Source organism: Liolophura sinensis, chromosome 4 (assembly GCF_032854445.1).
Source record: "Liolophura sinensis isolate JHLJ2023 chromosome 4, CUHK_Ljap_v2, whole genome shotgun sequence".
Classification (NCBI taxonomy): domain Eukaryota; kingdom Metazoa; phylum Mollusca; class Polyplacophora; order Chitonida; family Chitonidae; genus Liolophura; species Liolophura sinensis.
The window spans coordinates 21,139,424-21,160,966 of record NC_088298.1 but is presented as its reverse complement, the minus strand read 5'-3'; the positions used below and the strand labels follow the sequence as shown (position 1 = coordinate 21,160,966).

The 21,543-nt window shown below is 41.3% G+C and overlaps 1 protein-coding gene across 1 annotated transcript; it reads right to left on the bottom strand.

Moving 5' to 3' along the window:
* Positions 1 to 1,107: 1,107 nt before the first annotated feature.
* Positions 1,108 to 21,543, bottom strand: LOC135464516 (achacin-like). Its single transcript, XM_064741940.1, has 7 exons — positions 21,486 to 21,543; positions 20,658 to 20,702; positions 19,336 to 19,711; positions 18,094 to 18,196; positions 16,724 to 17,188; positions 12,883 to 13,266; positions 1,108 to 1,143 (listed from the first exon to the last, which is right to left on the bottom strand). The coding sequence occupies exons 1-7, from the start codon at positions 21,529 to 21,531 to the stop codon at positions 1,108 to 1,110; spliced, it is 1,455 nt and encodes a 484-aa protein (XP_064598010.1). The 5' UTR covers positions 21,532 to 21,543.

Sequence of the window (21,543 nt, the reverse complement as noted above, 5' to 3'; positions counted from 1 at the left end):
CTGATATCCGTTGAACATACATGAAAATGGCCGACCCACATAAACGTCAAAGGGTCCGCACAAAGTGATGACTTAGTATTTCGAATCCTCCCTAGTAACTCGTCAGTACAACGTTATAACCGTCTTGTAACAACGAGTTACACTTCCGTCCAAAAAGAAAGCCTGCCAATACATGTTTTCCTTAGTTCATACTGTAAAATGAGTTCATACTGTAAAATTTCAAGTTAAATCTCACATTATAGTAACACCTTGGTGTTTCTTAGCAAGGTAAATCTCTCATTATAATAACACACAATCCGCCCAACTTCACTTTTATAAATTAAGAAAAAGCGTCTTTCTTGAAAAGTTTATTTTTCACAAAGTATGAAAAGCTGCACGTGTCGATTTCTGCCTGATACATCATACAGTGGTGCCTGGTTTAACATGAGACACTGAGAATTAAACATGTAAACCAGAACTATGCATGCAGCCAACGAAATTTGTGGAATTATCGGTTTGTGTTGAAACCAAAATATTCAAATAATAACATTATGGTTAAAGACTCATTATCTGGAACAATATCGATCGACTGATTTTGAATTTGCCACCTGTGAACGTTTGAGACGCACCCACAAGTTTCCAGTTACTGACTCTTGTGGATGAATAGCCGACCAACTGATGTCGTAATAAACATGTGGAAATCCTCGGTGTTAAAAGTGGTGTGATCTGTGCAACAATCCAGTATTATTCGACAGGTGTTAACTCTTTAATGATCGATACCAAGTAGCAGGTGTACCGTTAATTACAGGTAAGAGAACAGGTGTATACTATTGAAGTGAAAATGTTATAATCAGTTGTGGTATATTACGTGCAAAATATGATATTTTGATTCCTTTCAATCGGAGCTTATTTATTTATTTATTTATTTGATTGGTGTTTTACGCCGTACTCAAGAATATAATCGGAGCTTAAGATCGTTTCCATATTTATTTAGATCGTATATAACGATGGTGTCCCCATGGAGCGGGTCATTCCCTTGCCCACATATTTGCTTTTTTTGCGTGTGACAGGGGCTATTTTATCTGTGACAGGGTGAGGTGTCATGCCTGGTGCCTTCGGCATGATACTTCAGAGACGACAGCACTTTGGCGGCATAGATTCACCCTGCAACAAGAAGACACAGTACACGCACACACACCTAATGAGTATACAATTAATTCAGCGTTCACATTGACCTTACACGTGAACACCTAAAAAACTGTATATTTACAGTGAGAACATAACGCCCTAGTGAGTGGATGTATATGAAGGCAACTAAAATTTGTCGTATTATATCTTAACACAGGCTGTAACACCTGTCTGCACAGCGGTACTGAGTTGACGCTAGCGGATGTAACACGGATCCAATTCATCAGGTGTTGTCAACGGGATTAAGAATTTCCGGAGACATTCGGCAATAGACCGGAAGTTCTCCGAGCATTGATGGATAGATTCCGATGGTGACGTAACCTTCTCAGTGATGACGTAAGCGTGTCAATAATGATGTGAACTGAAGGTCATGGGTTTTAGATTTTTCTGTGATCGGCATTCACATTCAAAAGCAGCTGGATGGACAAGCGGTATTGTATGTCGTAAACCAGCTGCTCGCCTCAAAGGTCCTGAGAGGAAAAGAGACAAGCTATGCACTGATTCTCCATTCTTTTTTCGTTGTTTAGTTTTTTAGCCCACATTGATTAAGTATCAAGCAATCAACAAAACCGGGGAGAGATACGGCCATGGAAGGATATTGGCGTAAAACATTGATTTGCCAGCGTGTGATAATTCAATTATTACCTTCAAGGACGTGAAGAGTTTATATTGATCCTTAATTTGGCTAGTGGTTCTTGACACCGAATCTACTTAAACTGAAAGCAAACTATTCCAAGTAAACGGAAAAAAATATTGCGTAAATGAAGAACCTAAAAGAGAGTTGGCGGAAGCGTACTTCAACCATGTCATGGGTGAATGGCGATGGACGCCATTAACAAGTTTGAACGTAACCCTGCAGCATACTGGACATTGTTAATTATGCGTTAATGTGTCCACAACAGCCATCACGGCGTTAATAGACTTAATTATCGATCTACCTATTAATTAACCACCAAAGCCTTTTGCTTCATTAACGTCAACCAGGAGCTAGACCTTTGGGCTGGATTTGTATTAAGTGTACTATATTTTGTGTTACTGTTTTAAGTGAGAAGCCGTACAGTAACCTCTTATCGGTTTTTCCCCATGAAGCAGTAGCTTGTACGTGCATAACATAACCCCAAGATCGATCGTGATTCATTAGAACTCGTTTGTCAATTAATAAGGAAGATATTCGATCCACAGTTTCACATCTGGTTTCCATAGCAACCGCAGGTGTGAGAGAAGATCGCGATCGGCTCAGATTAGCTCGCTCAATCGCATCCAGTTTTCAGGATCGGGCCAACCTGTAAGGGTGTGTTTTGTCCAGTGTGCCTGTATTGTATGCACGAGTTTGTCCTCCTGGAAAAGTCTTGTCAGTCCTGTCAATCGATACCTGAATTGTTATAGATGGCACTCCGGAAGTAACTTATTAATACTTGAGCGGCGCTGTCCCCTCCGGTAACCAAACTTCCGGTGTGTCCAGATTCTGTGGGACCAGGCATCCCAAACATCCTCGTTCGGTGATAGAGCGGAGCCCAGTGACCTAATGCAGCCTTCCTGTGGTTTGTTACTAATCCAGAACTGCTGACTCGGGTAGAACTATATACCTAATACCAACGGCAGAGGGATATAGGCCAGAAGTTGGGAATTAACCTTTGACCTTTGGAATTTGCAGTTTTTACGTCATGGAGAGAAGGATAAACGGGAATATTTTTGTGGTTTGTAACAAGAAGTAGGTGGTAGGTGATAGATGCCATACGAATTATTCTGGTGACATCTGCTTCCAGAATTTGTTTCCATCCAGAAGCAATGTGCGGAAGAGCAAAAACTTGGTACAAGAGAGGCATAGCTGAAACTCGTGTTCAAGACAAAAGACGTTTTTGACGTAGAGGTCTTGACGTCTGAAAAGAAAAGTTCAACAATTCCATTTTGTAACATTGGAAGAGACAAACCTTGAACAGAAGCAAAACCTTGCAATCTTGTCAGTCAACGGAAGATTACAGGGGCGAAGCTTTCTTATTCGAGAGTAGTTGGAACTGGCCCTGTCTGCATCAGGCTTTTGACAAAGTCAGTGCGGTACTTAATTCCTTCATTGTGTTGTGCATTTGGGTCGTTCCAGACAGAAATCAAGAATCTGAGGGTACCGACATATGAGACTCACTGTGGGAAGAACTCCGTTCGTTAATAAGATTGCAGTGAGTATTTCATCGGAGTGCATTTAAAGACTTAAGACATTCCTTTGCATCTGTTAGTTTAGCCGCACATCCTATAAAAAAAGAGTCCGTGGCCCCAGAGGGAGCGAAAGTAAGATCGATGCAGTGGGTGGTAATCGATACATCGACTTAGACAGCCCAAGGGGATTTGTTTTCGTGCGCCCTCGGAGCATGTAGCGGAGAAATACCGCAGCTATAGTACTGTCGAGCTGGAAGTTGGACTAGTTTACACGCTGGCTTGTAGCCTGTGGAGGTACCAGAAGCTGCACAGTTGTAGTTTAACCGCAGTGGTGTGCAGACGCAGTTCTGAAGTAAAACTGCAATCTTCATGAAGTGCTCTGAGGAACTATAACATGATCCATGAAAGCCGGCTGTTCCTAGCCAGATCGTTTAGGAACATTGGTGTTCATTTTATTCCCAAAATTATATGCTGTGACTCCAAGTTCTTGGAGTCACTTCAAGATTTGATGATCTGAATGACCTTCACGGATTTGACTCAAGCGTCAACTCTTCAATAAGCCAGGATTAGTCTTAAGTGATTGTGGAGGAATGTTCAGCGTTACCATGGTAACAACAGGTGCTGTTGTCAAAGAATTGCTTTGAAAACCAATATTTCTCGTAAGCTGGAATATAATCTCTTGGACTGTTTGCATGTGATTATTTTCTGTACATTTTTTTAACTAGTTACCATAGCAACATTCAGCCATATGTGCAAGACAGTGAGTCGAAAAATTATGTTAAGAACTAGCGAATTTGTGATACAAAATTGTTTTCTCATTCGTCAAAGTCTTTACTCTATATAATTATGGAAGTTAAACTGTGCCTTGAAATTAAACTGTAATCTTCCACAGCTAAAAAAAAGAACGATGGAAGATATTAGAATAAGTGTTGGCGATTCGCTGATAGTTCCGTACGTCACAGTCGGGATTTTAATGTTTGGCTTTCTCATGCTTTCTCTCCTGAGATATTACGGGAAACGGCGAGACCGGAAGCCGTCAGACTTTAGCGACAAACCACGGATAGGAAACACGATGTCGCACTTCGGTCTGACGTCATACAAAAACCGCATCCAATCACAGCCACGCTTACAGGTGCTGCAATGTCGGTCAAACCAGCAAGCTAATCTCAAAGTTTTTCAATCAAGTACGGGAAGAAAAAACTGAGATATTTGTCTTTTGTTATAGAATTGTTATTTGTCTATTGTTATTTTAATCATTCTTTTTTCATATTGTCATGTTTTTTGTTATTGTTGTTGTTTTTTTTCTTGAATATTAATGGTCATCTTTATTTTTAAATGTTCATGTCGTTTAACGATATCCCGAAAGAAATGTAAATATCATCAAATATGAGTATTATATGTAGTTTTGTTACATATTTACCGACAGAATTGGCCGAGTGCACTAAAGAGTTCCGCTCTGATTTGATCACCCTAATCAAAGAGATCACTAGTCTTATAGCGGGAGGTAATGTATACACAGTAAATATGACTATTGTGACACTGTTGTACCGGTTTAAGTTGTAGTTATATGCTAACACTACCAATGACCTTATATTGATTAGTTCCGTTGTCGTGTAACGTCTTATATAGTCGTTGCGCTACAATAAATATTTGTAGTAACAATGGCTCGTGATCATGCCAGATGTTATCGCCACCTTAAAGGATTACCAAAATATCCCCATTAGAAGATTTCTCTTATAAAACGACCGCCAGTGCTCACAAGAAAACCTCCGGCCTTCGCCAGGTAGCTTACAAACCGCCTGACAAAACCGTCACCGATTGGCCAAGAGCCGCCCAGCTAAGTCGTGAGCGGCGCTTTAGGCGGATGAGCTAGTGATGGCACCTAGTTCCAGTGGAATACATCCAGGTAAATTAATGTGGGCGTATAACGTTAGATTCCATCCATATTCAATGTGTAGCTAAGTTAATCGTGATCGTTATGCAAGTTGATAGTTGTGGTTTATTTGATATGATATGGTCCGAATATATACCATAATGCATGCAATGTTGTTGCTTATTTGAAAGTTGTTGCCAAGATATTTTATTAAACGTTACTTTGAGACATTCAGGTGTTAATGAAACTTACATCTACGTTATAAGTTAAACCACATCGCACCCAAATGGTAAACATCGATAAATATGTGCATAAAATCGAATGTCCGTATATACGCAAGAAGTGTTACTTTTTCTTTACTCAGGTATATCGGACAAGATGTTTCTTATGGATAAACAACTCCATGGTTTATTAAAACGCGAGGTTTCGATGTAGATACTAATATAGTTATTAAATGGATGACATGGGCCAATATTAAAGTAAAAGAAAGCTAAAATATGAAGTTAGGTTCATCATACAGACAACTAAAAACTATGCGTAAAAACCCTTACATTTATTTTTTCAAATTTTTTTATGAGTGTTGACAGGCATTCAAATTTTTGAATACTATGGTGGGCTTTATGAGCCATAATGACATAATCTACGAACTCTGACGTCACATCATGTTTTTCCCCTGATGTTCACCAGAAGGAAGGAAGTTTTGGGAAAATTACTTCAGTAATCGTTTACTCCTAAAGAGTCATTCCAACATTCAGTGTTGTGATTAGAGTTGGAAAACTTCGTTTGACGTCAGGGTTCCTAGAGTATATTTATGCATAGTTTCAAGCGGTCTATCTAGTGATGCCTTCTTCGATTTTAACGTCTTTTCCTTTAACGAGATGGCCATTACATAACGATGTTACTATTCCTACATATCTAAAACATCATGTTATATTCAACATTGAATTATTTATCCATTTTCAGTTTGACACCTTGGGGGCCTTTGCATGCCACCCATGCGGTGAGAGGCTCCTGGGTTATTGCTCATGCTGGCTTCCTCTCCGGACATCTGTGGTAAGATCTACCAGCAACTCGCATGCGGATGGTCGAGCGCTTCCCTCGGGTTTTTCCCGCTTTCCTCCAGCCATAACACTGGCCGCCGTCGTAAAAGTGAAATATTCTTGAGTACGGCGTAAAACACCGATCAGATAAATAAATAAAATTAAACACCTTGAACTTATGTCATTCCATTACAAACTTTCCAACGTGTGACGCACAGGTCAACAACAACAGAACGAGCCACGCTAAGGTATATATGCTAATTGGCGCATGGAAGACAAGTAATGTCTAATTAACTAGCTTCACGTAAGACCAGCTAAGCACTATTGATCGCCGTTTGTCACCACGTAGGACTCCGAGAACAGCGGAAGCTGGGGGGGGGGGGGGGGGGGGGAATCCCCAGCCCGAGGCTATGATTTAAACAGAACATCCTGTTTTTTTAAAGAATGACGACAAGCACATGTGCGCACTGTCCTGCATTCCCACACCATCTCCACCCCAACCACCCCATGACCGTCACCCTCCACCACAGCCACCTCTAGCCCACGTGTGTGGCTCAACTGATCTGACAATGTACTTACATGTCAAGCAGAAAAGAGCCAGACCCACACCTGAAAGAAATCAGAGTTGGGGATTCCCCTGAGACGTCATCAGCTGTCGGGATATAAATGCATTGGTGATATACATAGTAGCTCATATATATTTATGTAACCCAACAACACACAAAAAGAAAAAACACACACACACACACACACACTCAAGTGCCAACGCTTTTGTGGATAATTCGGAGTATTTTAAAGAACACAGTGAACACGATAACTTGTAGATTCTAGACGAAGCAACTGAGTTACAACTGTCAGCAGTACAATTTTACAAACTCGGTCATTTGCGAAAATCTTCGTCCCTCCATGAGTTCCGTGTGCAAAATAAGGCTGGGAAGACCTGCGAGCACATATCACGTGACATTACAGGGGATTGCGTGATTATGACGAATAGAAACAAGGCTTTCGTGCCCGCAGAACTGCACAAGTCGGCTCAATCTCGTCGTTGACGTGTAAATATACCAAGTCAGTCCTTGTAATAATGCATTTCCGAAGTTTTCTGTCAGGAAGCAAGTTTTCTGCTTCCAACACGGTCGATTTCCTCCCAGGGGTGGGTGACCTGCTATGTACCTTAGTACGTTAATTGTTAAATTAGGTGTCAGCATTCATACAGCCACCCCTGACCGTCATCCCCCACCCCAGCCCTCAAAGTCTCGTTTCTTGACGCTTAGGCAACAATACATACAGAAAATTATTTATTTATTTGACGCTATATACTCAAGAATTTTTAGTTATACCAACGATGGCGGTCAGTTAGCAGGAGCCTTGTCGGGGATTCAAGTTCGAATTCAAACATGACGGACATTAGTTACCCGAGGTGGGGGGAGGGGTCGGCGCAATGTCCCAGGAGCCCCCCCCCCCCCCCCCCCCCCACCAATGCAATCGCTGTGAGTTCACGTCCAACGCATGCTGGCTTCCTCTTTGGCCGTACGTGGGAATTTCTGCAAGCAAGATGGTCTTGGTTTCCCCGGTTTCCTAACACCATAATGCTGGCCGCCGTCATATGAGTGAAATATTCTTGAATACGACATAAAACATCAATCCAAGAAATCAAATAATTAAATAATTTGTAACAGGACCCTGTATGAATTTGCCTACATTCCTTCTTAACGTTATGAGCACGTGACTACTGTGGCAGCCAGCAATGTAGGAATTACGTCGCCATGGCCGTTACGTGGGCTTCGTACAAGCGAGTCCAGGCCTAAACTTCATGACACGTGTCAAGATGGCAAAAACGCTTAACGCAACAGCTTGCTTTGTTTGTTGGATTGGAGCTAAATTTCGCTTTCAGCATTTTTCTGGGTCAAATTAGGGCGGTGTCTCCTAGTAGCAGGCTGTGTACAATGGACCTTACGATATTGAGTACTAAGGAAGACAGTGCCTGGGTTATCAATGCAACAGCTTTAGTAATGACGGAATGAAGGGTGATAATTAATATGAGCGCATCCGCCAATATGTCTGTTACGATATGGGTTCCGTTCAAAACCTGCTCCAAATATTGTTCAATTCTGACAGGATTTTGTACGCAGGATCACTTTGTAGAACATTAGGTCGAATCTAAAACATAGCCCGATGCGTGAATAGGACTTGCAGGTTTAAAGGAATGATTGATTTTTTTTAATTGATTGTATTTTCTGGTGAAACACTCGAGACAATTTTTAACTTAAGTACGATGGCTTTCAGTTTTATGAGTGGGGGAAACCGGACGGCCTGGAGTAAGCCATCGCTCTACGCCAGGTACCAGGCCTAAAAAAGCAACAAATCAGCGAGAGCTGGATTCAAACTTGTTACCTCATTTGCGACAGGCCAATCGGCACATGCAGAATTATAAATTTATTTAGTTGATTGTTATTTTACATCATACCCAAAAGTACCCAGGACCATCTGAAATTTTGCTATCCAATAGCTTTTCAGGCCAAGTGGTAGAAGCACACACCTCTCCTCTACAGAGAACACGCAAAGAAACTCGACCCGGCTCATAACAAAGACTTTGGCATCGGTAATATTGTTCCTTTGGCACTCGGCGCTCAGGAGCCAAATGGAAAGAGGCCACGAAAGATCTGGTCAACTCGGTCTTATACAGTAGTTATATAGGCCGTATCAATAATGTCCCCAGTCTATTTATTTATTTGAATGGTGTTTTACGCAGTACACAAGAATAGTTCATTTATGCGTCGCGGCCAGCATTATGGTGGAATGAATCGGGCAGAGCCCGGAGAAAATCCACTATCATCGGCAGGTTGGGCCGCGGGTGAAATGTCATCACCCGGCTTCCATGGTTTATCGTCGGAGGCGTGTGTACATATACTGTGGCTTTTTGCGGCGGGGCGAGTCCATGCTGCCAATGTTCTGCTGCCACTGGAGTATCATGCTGAAGACACCAGACATGACACCTCACCCTGTCACATTAAACTGACATCGGGCCAACAAGTCCTGTTTTTTTTGCTCTAGCCTCAAGCGAGACAGCAGCAAGTACCATTTTTAAGTCTTTGGTATGACACCGACGCGGGTTTGATCCGCAATCTTCGAGGCGGACGTTGTAAACTTTAGGCCACCGAAGTGGTCCTATAGTTACAGGTCACGTCTATAGTTGCCGGCATGAATCAGACGCTGTTTTTGATCGTTGAAATAATCAGGTTCAAGGATAGATCTATCACCATCATATATACCTGTAGGCCTAATTACAATTAGCGCTTAATTATATTGATTCTGAGAGATTCAATCAACCTGGTACTGTAAACCATTTTACACACGAGGGGTTCACAAACACGTGATTGTTTGCTCGATGTAGGCGTGCGGGCGTGAAAGTGCGGTTGGTGACGCCGCTGTTTCCACAGTAAATCGTAGATCAGCATTAACGCTCTTAACTTCACAGTTCGGCAAGTCGCGCAGGTCTCTTTGTAATGTTCTTGTTTTCCACAGTTTTGCCATGCATTTTTATCGTCGGGTTTATGCGAGCCCCACACTGTGCTGAGACTTCTGCTAAATCCATTTTTTATACGCATGAATAATTTTCTATAGTTACATCGATTTCCATAATACTGTATAGTCCATTTTGACTAAATTACTCCATCTGTATTAACTGCCTCTTTAAATGGAACAGATTATTGAACAAAGCCCAGAGAATAACATATTCTCATCGACTTAATTAGTCTATCATGAAGTGACAACAAAACGAATGCTACCTGAAAACTGCCAAAAGCTTGATGCAGACCTATAAAGCCGTGCCTGAATTCGCCGAGGTTGACGTGATTATTGTCACAGCTAGGCAAATGTATACTTTACAGCAGGATTCGGGTGACGTTAGAAAATCAGCCGCGTCATCCAGTTATAGAAATAACTCCCGTCTAATTGGTTCAAACTGATAATATTGCGTCACTTCCCACAGTCTCTATGTGCGTTTTTTTTTTTAGTTTGAACTAAGATATCTCGGGTTTGAAGCACCAAAGAAAGAAAAAGTTTTGCTCTTTAAACTTCCTGTGGGATACTTTATCGACATGTATATATACATTTGGTCTATAGTGTTGTCTTTCTTTAAGGCCATGTATATTGAAGGTTTTGTAGGTATCTGCACGCCAGATGGCGTTGATTTACTCTTGCGCACACCATTTTCCGCCATCCATAAATCTGTAAGCTGTCCGCCGTCATAAATGAACAACTCTTGAGCACGGCGTCAAATACCGCCCTAATCAACAAATGAAAAATGGCCCATGCGTTGGGAACTGCGACTCTACTACACCGTCAGTCCAAACCAGCAGTAAATCCTTGTCTGCTTTGTTAAAAAAGAGGCATGTTAAAGAATCACGAGGAGTCCGTGAAAACATCGCAGCGTATTATGTAATTCTTATGCTCGGAAAAATTAATGGGCGAGTAATCGCAAATGCAATCGCATGTCCGCACAAACGCAGCGTTAACCTTATGACCTTTAGTGTGATCGCTCAGCGACGACGCCGTTGAGCAACCGAGACATTTTGTGCATCGATCAACGGTATCAGAAGAAAGCTTAGTTCACTTTCTGAAGCAAAATCGTCGGCGATTTTCGATTAGATGGCAATTTTGAACGCCATGGACTATTTTGACCTAAGCTTCCCAACTGCCTGATTATCAAAATGGCTGCCCCAGTTTGGCGGGGATGTCGAACAGAAGCCATGATTTTGATCTGCTCTAGAGCCATCTCTCCGAGCGCCGTATCAATTGCATTTTAATACAGAACACATTATAAGGTATGTGCTATAGGCAATAGCGGCGACATCCCGTGGAACGTTGATGTCGCCCCTCTTTCGTGCACCAGCTAGCAATTTCCCATGCTGAAACACAGACCAACTGACAGTCACACAAAGCGTTTCACAGGGATGTTTGTCGCGGATAAAAAGTATTACATGCGAAATCGTGCCGGTGTGGGCTTAAAATCGTGTATGACGTAACCAGCTTTAACCAAGTAAACTATTTAACGCATGGTGCCTTGGCGACAGCAACCCGGACAAAAAATCCCACCTTTGGCCAGACACTGACAAACTTTTCCAGCTGCATGACATATTCTAGAAGAATTATGTTTTGTTAAACAGAGTAGTGTCAGGCGGTACTGGAATAAATGCTAAGTTCATTAGACCAGCGAAGTCAGCCATTTCTTATTCTTCGATACATGCAACATGGTCTCAGAAGTGGGAGCATCGATACATGTGACAAGGTGTCAGAAGTGGGAGCATCGATACATGTGACAAGGTGTCATAATGGGAGCATCGATACATGTGACAAGGTGTCAGAATGGGGGTATCGATACATGTGACAAGGTGTCATAAATGGAAGCATTGGTACATGTGACAAGGTGTCATAAATGGGAGCATCAATACATGTGACAAGGTGTCAGAAGTGGGAGCATCGATACATGTGACAAGGTGTCAGATGTGGGAGCATCGATACATGTGACAAGGTGTCAGATGTGGGAGCATCGATACATGTGACAAGGTGTCAGATGTGGGAGCATCGATACAATAAGCCCTCATCAGAATTCTTAACAAAGACGACAGTGATGCCACATCCAGTTAGTAACAGTTACTAACACAGCTATTTGACTCCTTTTCTTTGCATGATTCCGTCTTATTTTCGTACTTTATGTGCTTTCTTAGGTGGTTTATGCTATACATCGTTTTGGGAATTGGCCTTGCGATTATTGACCTACAACGCCCTTATTGGTTGACGGCTCGTGTACGAATGTCTGTTTCGACACATTGATTGATATTGCCTTATGTTCAGTGTCTTACGATGAAATTCAAGATTGGCGATCGGAGAATCATACTACATGTACATATCCCTTTCTGCAACTGAACTCGGATTAAGACAGAAAATATTCCCCGAAATAAGGTAAAAACTTTTCTCCCTGAACTAAGAACAAAACAGACACATAGTCTTGAAAAGTCCTATTTCAGACTATGGAATAATTACACAGATTATTCTGGGTTTAGACTTTAAGGATGTTAATGTATTTTCCACCATGGAGCTTTTGGAGGTTTAGGAGTTTGCCTTTAAACGCAATATATATAAGTGAATAACTTGATGAGTACAAGGTTAAGGAAAAATGAAATAAATACATAAAAAATACATTTATAGAGAACATTGTCAGTCTAAAACTTTCACGGTTTCCTTCATGCTGAGAATCGGACATCCTGAATGTGTATAAAAAGTTTTTTCCTGTTTTGATAAATTAATTTCAGAATCCGTGCGCATATTGTTTAAAAATCATTACGTCACGTTAAAATATTCCAACAGAACGTCATCGGCTGCTCTTAACGAACCTTCGGCCCATGTTGAAAGAGAACGCGAAAACGAGTTACTTATAACAAAGACATTGTCATTTTTTGATGGTCGTTCCATAAACTTTGACACCACCTTCGGCTTCACACCGGGATTATACCTTTGCCAAGCTCCGCCATTTTGTTCATCTTGATTCCAGATGTGCATCACGCCATCTAGTGGGCGCGGAATGGAACCAGGTCTGACGTCATAAATTGTTGCCAAATGATGATGCACGTGATCAACAACTTGCGTACTTACGGAAAATTTCGCGGGAATCGCAGGGGAGGAAACTGTGTCTCGGAAATTCCTCAGTTCCCGCCAATAATCGTTATTCACTTCCCCATCAGCATACGACACCATCATAAGGGCGCTTTCGTCTCCCGAAGAATTCCGGAAACGCCCGAATTCTGCGCCTTGCCGAAGAGGTATGTCAGTAACGTACGCTTTACTTTTCGCGCCGAAGTCGTCCCACCAAGCGTTCGGATATGCTAAGAAAATCTTCATTGCACTGAAGTCTGTGACGGCGTCAAATGCCATCTTCATTAATGGATCAAACTGGAAAGGGTACCAATGGATTTTCTGCATGGCTGGAGCCGGAAGTGCCATCATCACAGCCTTGGCACACACTGTTTGAGGCTTCACCTGACGGCAGAGAGACATAAAAAACAAATTAATGATAGCATTTTCTGGTAAATCTTTTGTTTATCCGTGCCTAATACTATCCATCTTAGGCTCCATATACATGAATGTATAATCTTTATTATTACTGCTGAAGGTAGAAATGTCACAGGGATCAAAAAGTTGGCTGTGGTCTTGATTGATTGTTATAGTTATCTGCGTCTCGATTCCACTGTATGGTATGGTATGGTGTGGTGGGGTGTGGTGTGCACCACAAACAATAAAAAGATACTAGAGGATTATATGGAGATGAACGGACATTGACGACAGCAGATATAACATTATATTGATATAGGAAGCCTCGTGAATAGGTGCTTTTAACGCCAGGAAGCTGGAGAATATATGATGAAATGTATTTCCTTTCGAGTATAATGTCAAGAAGCCTGATTTGATGTGAAGAAACGCTGCCAATAAACCCAGAAAATGCTAACCCCGAACCCCACCTCCACTGCACACAACAAACACTCGTGATGTATGAACACAAACTTGTGTTGTTTCCAACAAAAATCTTGGGTCATATTTGAACAACTCTATCTTGTATTGAATTAACAAAAGGCCATGTGTTGAAAGAATTGAGCGTAAGATGTTTTGGATGTTATGCACATTACTTGATGCAAAATACACAAGTTTTTGTTGTATTGCATAAATTACCTCATTCTGGTTCAACACAAATTTGTGTTTTATTATTTTATTTTGTAACGTGCGCTTCACATTTATTTAACACAAATTTGTGTTTTATTATTTTATTTTGTAACGTGCGCTTCACATTTATTTAACACAAATTTGTGTTTTATTATTTTATTTTGTAACGTGCGCTTCACATTTATTTAACACAAATTTGTGTTTTATTATTTTATTTTGTAACGTGCGCTTCACATATTTAACACATATTTGTGTTGAGGTAACACATTTCTGTGTATGAATGAATTATTATGGCTTAACGCCACATCGGCAATGTTTCCACATTTATGCGTTGAATGAAAACAACACAAGCTGTTGTGTTAGATTTCAACACACGTGTTTTTATGTGTATCACACCTACTAGTATCTAAAACTGCATGTAAGCTAACACGAAACACGACTATACCCTGTCCTCACCCATTTGTCCCTCGTATGTCCGTTCAGAGTATGAGTCTCTGTTACAGGCAGCTGGTACAGCTGTTGGCCGCCTGACCAAATCTTTCAGATAGATTCCACTCGATTGTTTAGTCTGATCTTGTGCCTGAAATATGGAATTCAGTCGTTTTTGACACTCAAAAAATTAATCTGTTAATTTTAATAGAAATGTTTGTTGTCTGGGCCATGCAAGAATATTTTCTGTTATTGCAGCAGATTGTTCTGTTAAATATAACAAATTTTCTATTAATTCAACAAAAATATTTTATCAGACTGAATATGGCAGAATATTGTGTAATAATAACGGAATACATTCTAGCTTTCTGTTAAAATTAACAGATTCATTTTTTGTGTGTAACTATCTTTCTGTATATTTTTTTAGCTTATTTTCAGTGCTTTAACTTTTGTTACTTTTCCTTTTTTCAGGCTATTCTTCGTTTAACTACACGAATATAATTACTGATAAAGTTCTACTATTACTCCAAACCATACTGTAATGTGTACAAACTATGCGTCGAAACAGACATTCGTTGTCATTTTGTTGTTATCTAAAAACTCCTCCAGGGTACTAGTGTACCAAACACTATTTTAGCTTGCACTTCTGTCTTCGATTTTTTCAATTTCAGTTTTTTTTTTTCAAATATTGTGTTTTGGCAGCTAGAGAAGATTTCAGGCCTATGCATCTAGAGTACAAAACATAATTCAATCTTTCGTTTCTTTCAAATAACTTACAGATTTTTCATTTTTAAATATGTGTAAATGTATTTAGTCATGTTAAATATATTGACAATATCTAAATACCTTTCAAAGGTTTTTACAGCTGGTATTTTCCTATCTAGGCTTATTCATACAGGACACAAATCATGATTCATATTTCCCTTTTTTCAAATTACTTTCTTTTTCAAATATAATGTTTAACATCAAGACAATACCCACCTGGGACTCGCTGACACAAACTGTTCGGCCAATCGCTTAGGAACTTCGTTCATCCCACCAATCACCGTTCTCTTTGTATGGCCTGGAAAGGTCGGATGGCCCGCTATAATGTCGTGGACAGCATTCATGTTGGGTTCGTACAGAGTCCGAAAGGCATGCACGTCTTTGAGGTAGTTTTTAGCTTCGTTACTCCAAATCTTCCCCATGACGCTGAGATAGCTAAAGAGAACAATTAAAACATAGGAATGCTAAACTAAATTGTTAAACGTTTAAAAAAAAAATTTATGCTTGGTATAATTTAATTCTAAGATATAGAAAGCGTCGAATTTCATTCAAACTTTGGTTAGTATCAAATTTCATGTCAAGTGAACTAAATTTTTCCCCTGGCAACATAAAGCATTCAAGGATGCTCATGTGACAGTCTTCCACCAGTACTGTAAGACGGGTCGGAAGTTGGGGGTCACGTGACAGTCTTACTCCAATATGGTGTGCATATATGTACATGGCGTGTCGGAAGTTAACAGGTAACTTGCCCAAAGGTCCGTGTTTTACTTTCGGCAATCTGGTTTCTCCACCCAAAAACTGACATGCAGCTATCGTATAGGCGAAAAATTCTCAATTATTATTGATGAATAAAGTACATCACGACCAAAATTGACACATGGTATTCGAGAGATCTTAACATTGGTGTATGGACGCAAATTTCATCACCAGAAGTTGCAGTATATGCGAAGACTTTTTTTTTACTTCAGCACACACAAGAGTTCCTGTGTGTCTCGAACACTTTAATGAATGCCCTTAGAGTGGGTGTCACCTAAATCGTACTGTATTAGTCATAATTTCAAGAATCGGAAAAATGGTATATCCGTATCTTTCGAATACACCACGCTGATTTGTTAACAAAGACATTTGCATTCGTTATTTATTTCCTTATATCCCTTAACTTTGGTGATCACGTCTATTATTTTCCCCTGCCCTTCCACAGCAAAGCGGAACCGTCGATTACAGTTTATTACACTGAGTATGTGCAGTAGGTATATATAGGTGTATTGTAGGTCATGTGCAGTATAAAGTTTAAATATTGTACTTCCCGAGAACCTAACGACTCATTTATCGCATCGAGCCTGCACTTTAACCATCTCAGCCAGTACTTGAACAGCCTACGTCAGCCCTATAACCTTCTGAGCCAGTTATTCAACACTCTGAGCCGGAGTGCTTTAACAATCTGAGCCAGCGTTTTAACCGTCTGAGCCAGAGCGTTAAAGGTCTAAGCCAGCGTTTTAGCCGTCTGAGCCAGCATTTTAACCGTCAGAGCCAGCGTTTTAACCGTCTGAACCAGTATTTTAACCCCCTGCGCCAGGGCTTTTACCGTCTGAGCCAGCGTTTTAACCGTCTGAGCCAGCGTTTTAACCACCTGAGCCAGCGCTGTAACCGTCTGAGCCAGCGCTGTAACCGTCTGAGCCAGCGTTTTAACCGTCTGAGCCAGCATTTTAACCACCTGAGCCAGCGCTGTAACCGTCTGAGCCAGCGTTTTAACCGTCTGAGCCAGCATTTTAACCGTCTGAGCCAGCATTTTAACCGTCTGAACCAGTATTTTAACCCCCTGCGCCAGCGCTGTAACCGTCTGAGCCAGTGTTTTAACCGTCTGAGCCAGCGTTTTAACCGTCTTAGCCAGCGTTTTAACCGTCTGAGCCAACGTTTTAACCACCTGAGCCAGCGCTGTAACCGTCTGAGCCAGCATTGTAACCGTCTGAGCCAGTGTTTTAACCGTCTGAGCCAGCATTTTAACCACCTGAGCCAGCGCTGTAACCGTCTGAGCCAGCGCTGTAACCGTCTAAGCCAGCGTTTTAACCGTCTGAGCCAGCATTTTAACCGTCTGAGCCAGCGCTGTAACCGTCTGAGCCAGTGCTTTACCCATCTGGGCCAGCGCGTTTCCTATCTGAACCAGTGCTGTAACAGCCTGAGCCAGCGAGTTAACCGTCTCAGCTAGCACTTTAATCGTCTGACCCAGCGCTTTAACCTCAGATCCAGCGTTTTAACCGTTTCAAATAGCACTTTAACCGTCTCAGCCAGCGCTTTAACCGTCTGCGCTAGCACTTTAATCGTCAGAGCCAGCGCTTTAACCGTCAGATCCAGCGTTAACCGTCAGAGCCAGTGCTTTAACCGTCAGATCCAGCGCTTTAACCGTCAGATCCAGCGTTAACCGCCTGAGCCAGCGCTTTAACCGTCAGATCCAGCGCTAACCGTCAGATCCAGCGTTAACCGTCTGAGCCAGCGCTTTGACGTCTGCGCCAGCGCTTTAACCGTCTGCGCCAGCACTTTAATCGTCAGAGCCAGCGCTTCAACCGTCAGATCCAGCGTTAACCGTCAGAGCCAGTGCTTTAACCGTCAGATCCAGCGTTAACCGTCAGAGCCAGTGCTTTAACCGTCAGATCCAGCGTTAACCGTCAGAGCCAGCGTTAACCGTCAGATCCAGCGTTAACCGTCAGAGCCAGTGCTTTAACCGTCAGATCCAGCGTTAACCATCTGCGCCAGCACTTTAACCGTCAGAGCCAGCGTTAACCGTCAGATCCAGCGTTAACCGTCAGAGCCAGCGTTAACCGTCAGAGCCAGCGCTTTATCCATCTGAGCCAGTGCTACAACCTTGTGAGATCTAAGCCCTCTGAGGCAGCACATATCTGCATAAATACTTCCAGTTTGCCGCCGTATTTTGCTTAGAGTCAGGACAGAGAGAGTTACCCACCCTTGTTGATACACTGGAACTCCATCCGGGGTATACGCCTCTTCAATGTCCGGAATCAGATCCGGTCTGCTGACGTTCATCACCCGCTGAGAGAAAGTCCTGGTTACAAAAGCACATCGTGTAACAGTCAGCTGTTTTTTCTGGTTTTCCAACCTTACGAATACTCAAAACTAACTGGCTTATATGAAGGTTTGCATAAGCCATGGTGCAAGGGGGCGTGTACATTGCTACGCCGTACAAATTAAGTATGTACATGAACAGTTAGAATAAAACCCTGACTGGGGTAACCCAAGCGGTTGCCGAAATTCACCAGTTACGTGTGCCTATTTGCCTACTATCACACTGTTGTCGCTGCTCTGGTTTTACCCTCCATACTCAAAGACTTATTATATTTCTGCATGAACCAGGATTCTACTTGCCATCCTCGTAGTCTAGTGTTTTTGCACTGTTTTCATGTGATAGTTTATAAAATGTGGAGGTAGCACCCCCGACCATCCGCAGGTTTTCCTCTCTATATGCTGTAGTTTTTCATTCTGTTGTTTCTGAATATCTCAAGCTGGGCGACCTATACATACGTAGAGTTCAACCCACGAACTTGGTATTGGATTTCGTTGTCAACAGTCTATCTTTCAAAGAGCCAGCTCGTAATCTGCATATACGAATAACACTTAAAACTTGGCGGACGTTGGTGTGATTTGTTACATTCAAAAGTTTAAACAACAGACTTTTGGCATGTCAACGTACAACCGAGATACATATATTCCGATTACCAGCATGGTACACAATTTGGATACCGATTTTATTCATCCATTCGCTTAGAACATTCCTTGAGTCTTTTCTACATCATTGAGAACTGCTGAGTGCTTCTCCTTGCATGATTCCGTCCAAATTTCGTACTTTATATACTTGTTTAATTCTTTGGTAGTTTGCTTTACATATCGTTTTGGAAAATTAGCCTTTCGATTATTAACACGGATCGTCCAGTTTGGTTGATGTCTGGTAAATGAATGTTTCGACTCATACATACACATCAAACGATTTACGAAATTAATGTGTACCAAACATATGGACGGCTTCGAGCTGTATAAGAGCTAGCACCGAGGTTATGCTCTTCGTGTGAAGATGTCTGTTTCTGAACAAAACACAGTTAACCAACTTGTATGTAAGACCTTCGGCAGATCATACCCTTAAATCCATGCAAAAAATATCAACTGGTAAAAACTGTTTTGCCCACTTGCCAGGAAAGTTCATCTGGGTTCCTGCTTTCCCCTGGTGCCAGATTGTACGGTAGCTTAGGACTGTCCAACTCTTCGGCGCTTAGTCTTGTAGACCGGAAATAGAATAGCTTTTTAAAACTGTCGGGCTGGAACACTTCCGTGCGCAGGTCAAGTTGAGGAAACAAACTTTCCAGGGTGCTGTGCGCACCCGGAACGTATCGCATCGCCCCCAACTCAGCAGGTACATTCGGCACTGAAGGGAGGAAGACGCTAAACATCCGACCTCCGACACGATCTGTGTTTTCAAAGATGGCGATATTCAAGCCTCGCTGTCGCAATCTCCATCCGGTGTAGGTGCCACCTATCCCCCCTCCAACAATGGCCACGTCCAGGCAGTCTGCGCGTTAAATATAATAAATAATCACGTTTAATAGCTGATGTCATGACCAATTTTGTAAAACGTGTGAAGAAGAAACAAACGAGAATCGGAATCAAAAGAACAGCCTCCATTTTGAAGACAATTTCGTGCTGATTTCAATAATGGTTTTCACGATTTTTTAACATTTTTACAGTAAATAAAATGCGTATTAGGGGTGAATCCACGGTGGACTTTTTAAAGAGGACGTACTCTAGCTGAAGCACAGTGACGTCACTAATACGTATTAGTCTAAACATGCTCTCAACGCTATACATTTACGTCCAACATGAATGTACATGTTGTATCACGTTTATAATTGTATTTAATATAGAAAGAAAAATGTTAGAGCATGTTTAAAAGACAAAAAAGAATCTGTGACGTCATTTGCTTTAGTCTATTTCACATGTCTCCGCTATACAGTGCGTTGGAATGTCTGCCAATCACTGCCAAAAAAAATGGCTTTTCAGATTACGCTTACTTTATTTAAAGGTGGTCTGCTCCTTTAGCAAATTATCACTATGAACCGCCTCGTGTAGGTGCGGAGACAGGTGTTCGACACCCCGAGAGTCCCGAGGGTCCCGAGAGGATTTTAAGAACCGTGCTTGGTACTTCCCCCTTCTACGGTTGTGAGTACAATGAGATATGATATGTATATTGGCCATCCCGGTGTCAGTATATACTGTGACAACTTGGGTGTCATGTCTGGTGTCTTCGGGATGGTGTTCAAGTGTGGCAGCTCCGTGATTATGTCTCCACTGAGACGGGACTTCTGCATGGAGATATCTTTATAGCATGACAAAAGTAATATTAAACCGACATTCTACACTTAGCAACAGACCAAACAAACATTAAAATATATATAAGAGAGTAATGAATTTGATAATAATTTCAATAACATTTAACTATTTTAATTAAACTCATATACCGTGAGTCGCCGGTTTCTTGCGAAACAGTCGCCTGGTGTCAAAACCTGAAAGAAAACGCAAGTTGAAGAGGGTTGATAATTCTGCTGAACGATACCACTGTCAGTCACATCCATTCACACGATTTTTTTTTAAATACACCATATCACTGACAATACAATGTCGCAGACAGGTAAAGACAAGTGAAGAGCTGAACAACCAACAAATACACACGGTAAATAATTTACGGAATTCTCGTTTGTATGTTAATTTAAAACAATTCAAGTATAATTTGGAAACGTTCGAATCGAACTTTCGCAAATTTCTGTAAGCAACTATTAATCTTTTAAAAAATTGAGTGAATTTAACGCTGTACATTAAACTATAATCAGAAAATATTTTGAAATTTTGTAAGTTGTATACAAAAACAGGTGAAAGATGTATGTTTGGCAAGTGTTACTCTGCAAGACAGCCATGTGCCCCGTTAACTTATAAAAGGAGATTTGTTTTCACTATCATGGTGATCTGGCTCCGGGATCACGAAGCGATCTTAAGTCAAAATTTCAAATAGCTTAAAAATTTCTTATGTAACAAGGTCACAATCTTGATTTGTCAACGTAAATTGTAGGTAAGTTAATATAAAACAAATTTCAGCTAAAATAACAGAAAGGAACACCCTAAATTTAATGATTGAAATTTTATCTAAGATCGCTTCGTAATACTTGGGCCTGATTACACATACTAGTCTAATGCGTCCATATACATATAGGAATTTCGGCATTATGCTACGGGTTTACAATAAGAAAGGTTATTCATGCCATAAGCTATCTCTATACAAACTTCTGCCTCACCTGATGCCACTGCGATGGCCAACACAAACAGGATTCCAGGAAGCATGTTGTCCCTGGG

Excerpts from the sequence above, each read along its gene's own strand:
- LOC135464516 (XM_064741940.1), bottom strand. The coding sequence starts at position 21,531 with ATGCTTCCTGGAATCCTGTTTGTGTTGGCCATCGCAGTGGCATCAG. Across the intron at positions 19,712-20,657 it reads CAAGAAACCGGCGACTCACG|ACTGCCTGGACGTGGCCATT; the intron begins GTATATGAGTTT and ends TTTAACGCGCAG. Across the intron at positions 1,144-12,882 it reads CGATTCCCGCGAAATTTTCC|GGTGAATCTATGCCGCCAAA; the intron begins GTAAGTACGCAA and ends TTCTTGTTGCAG.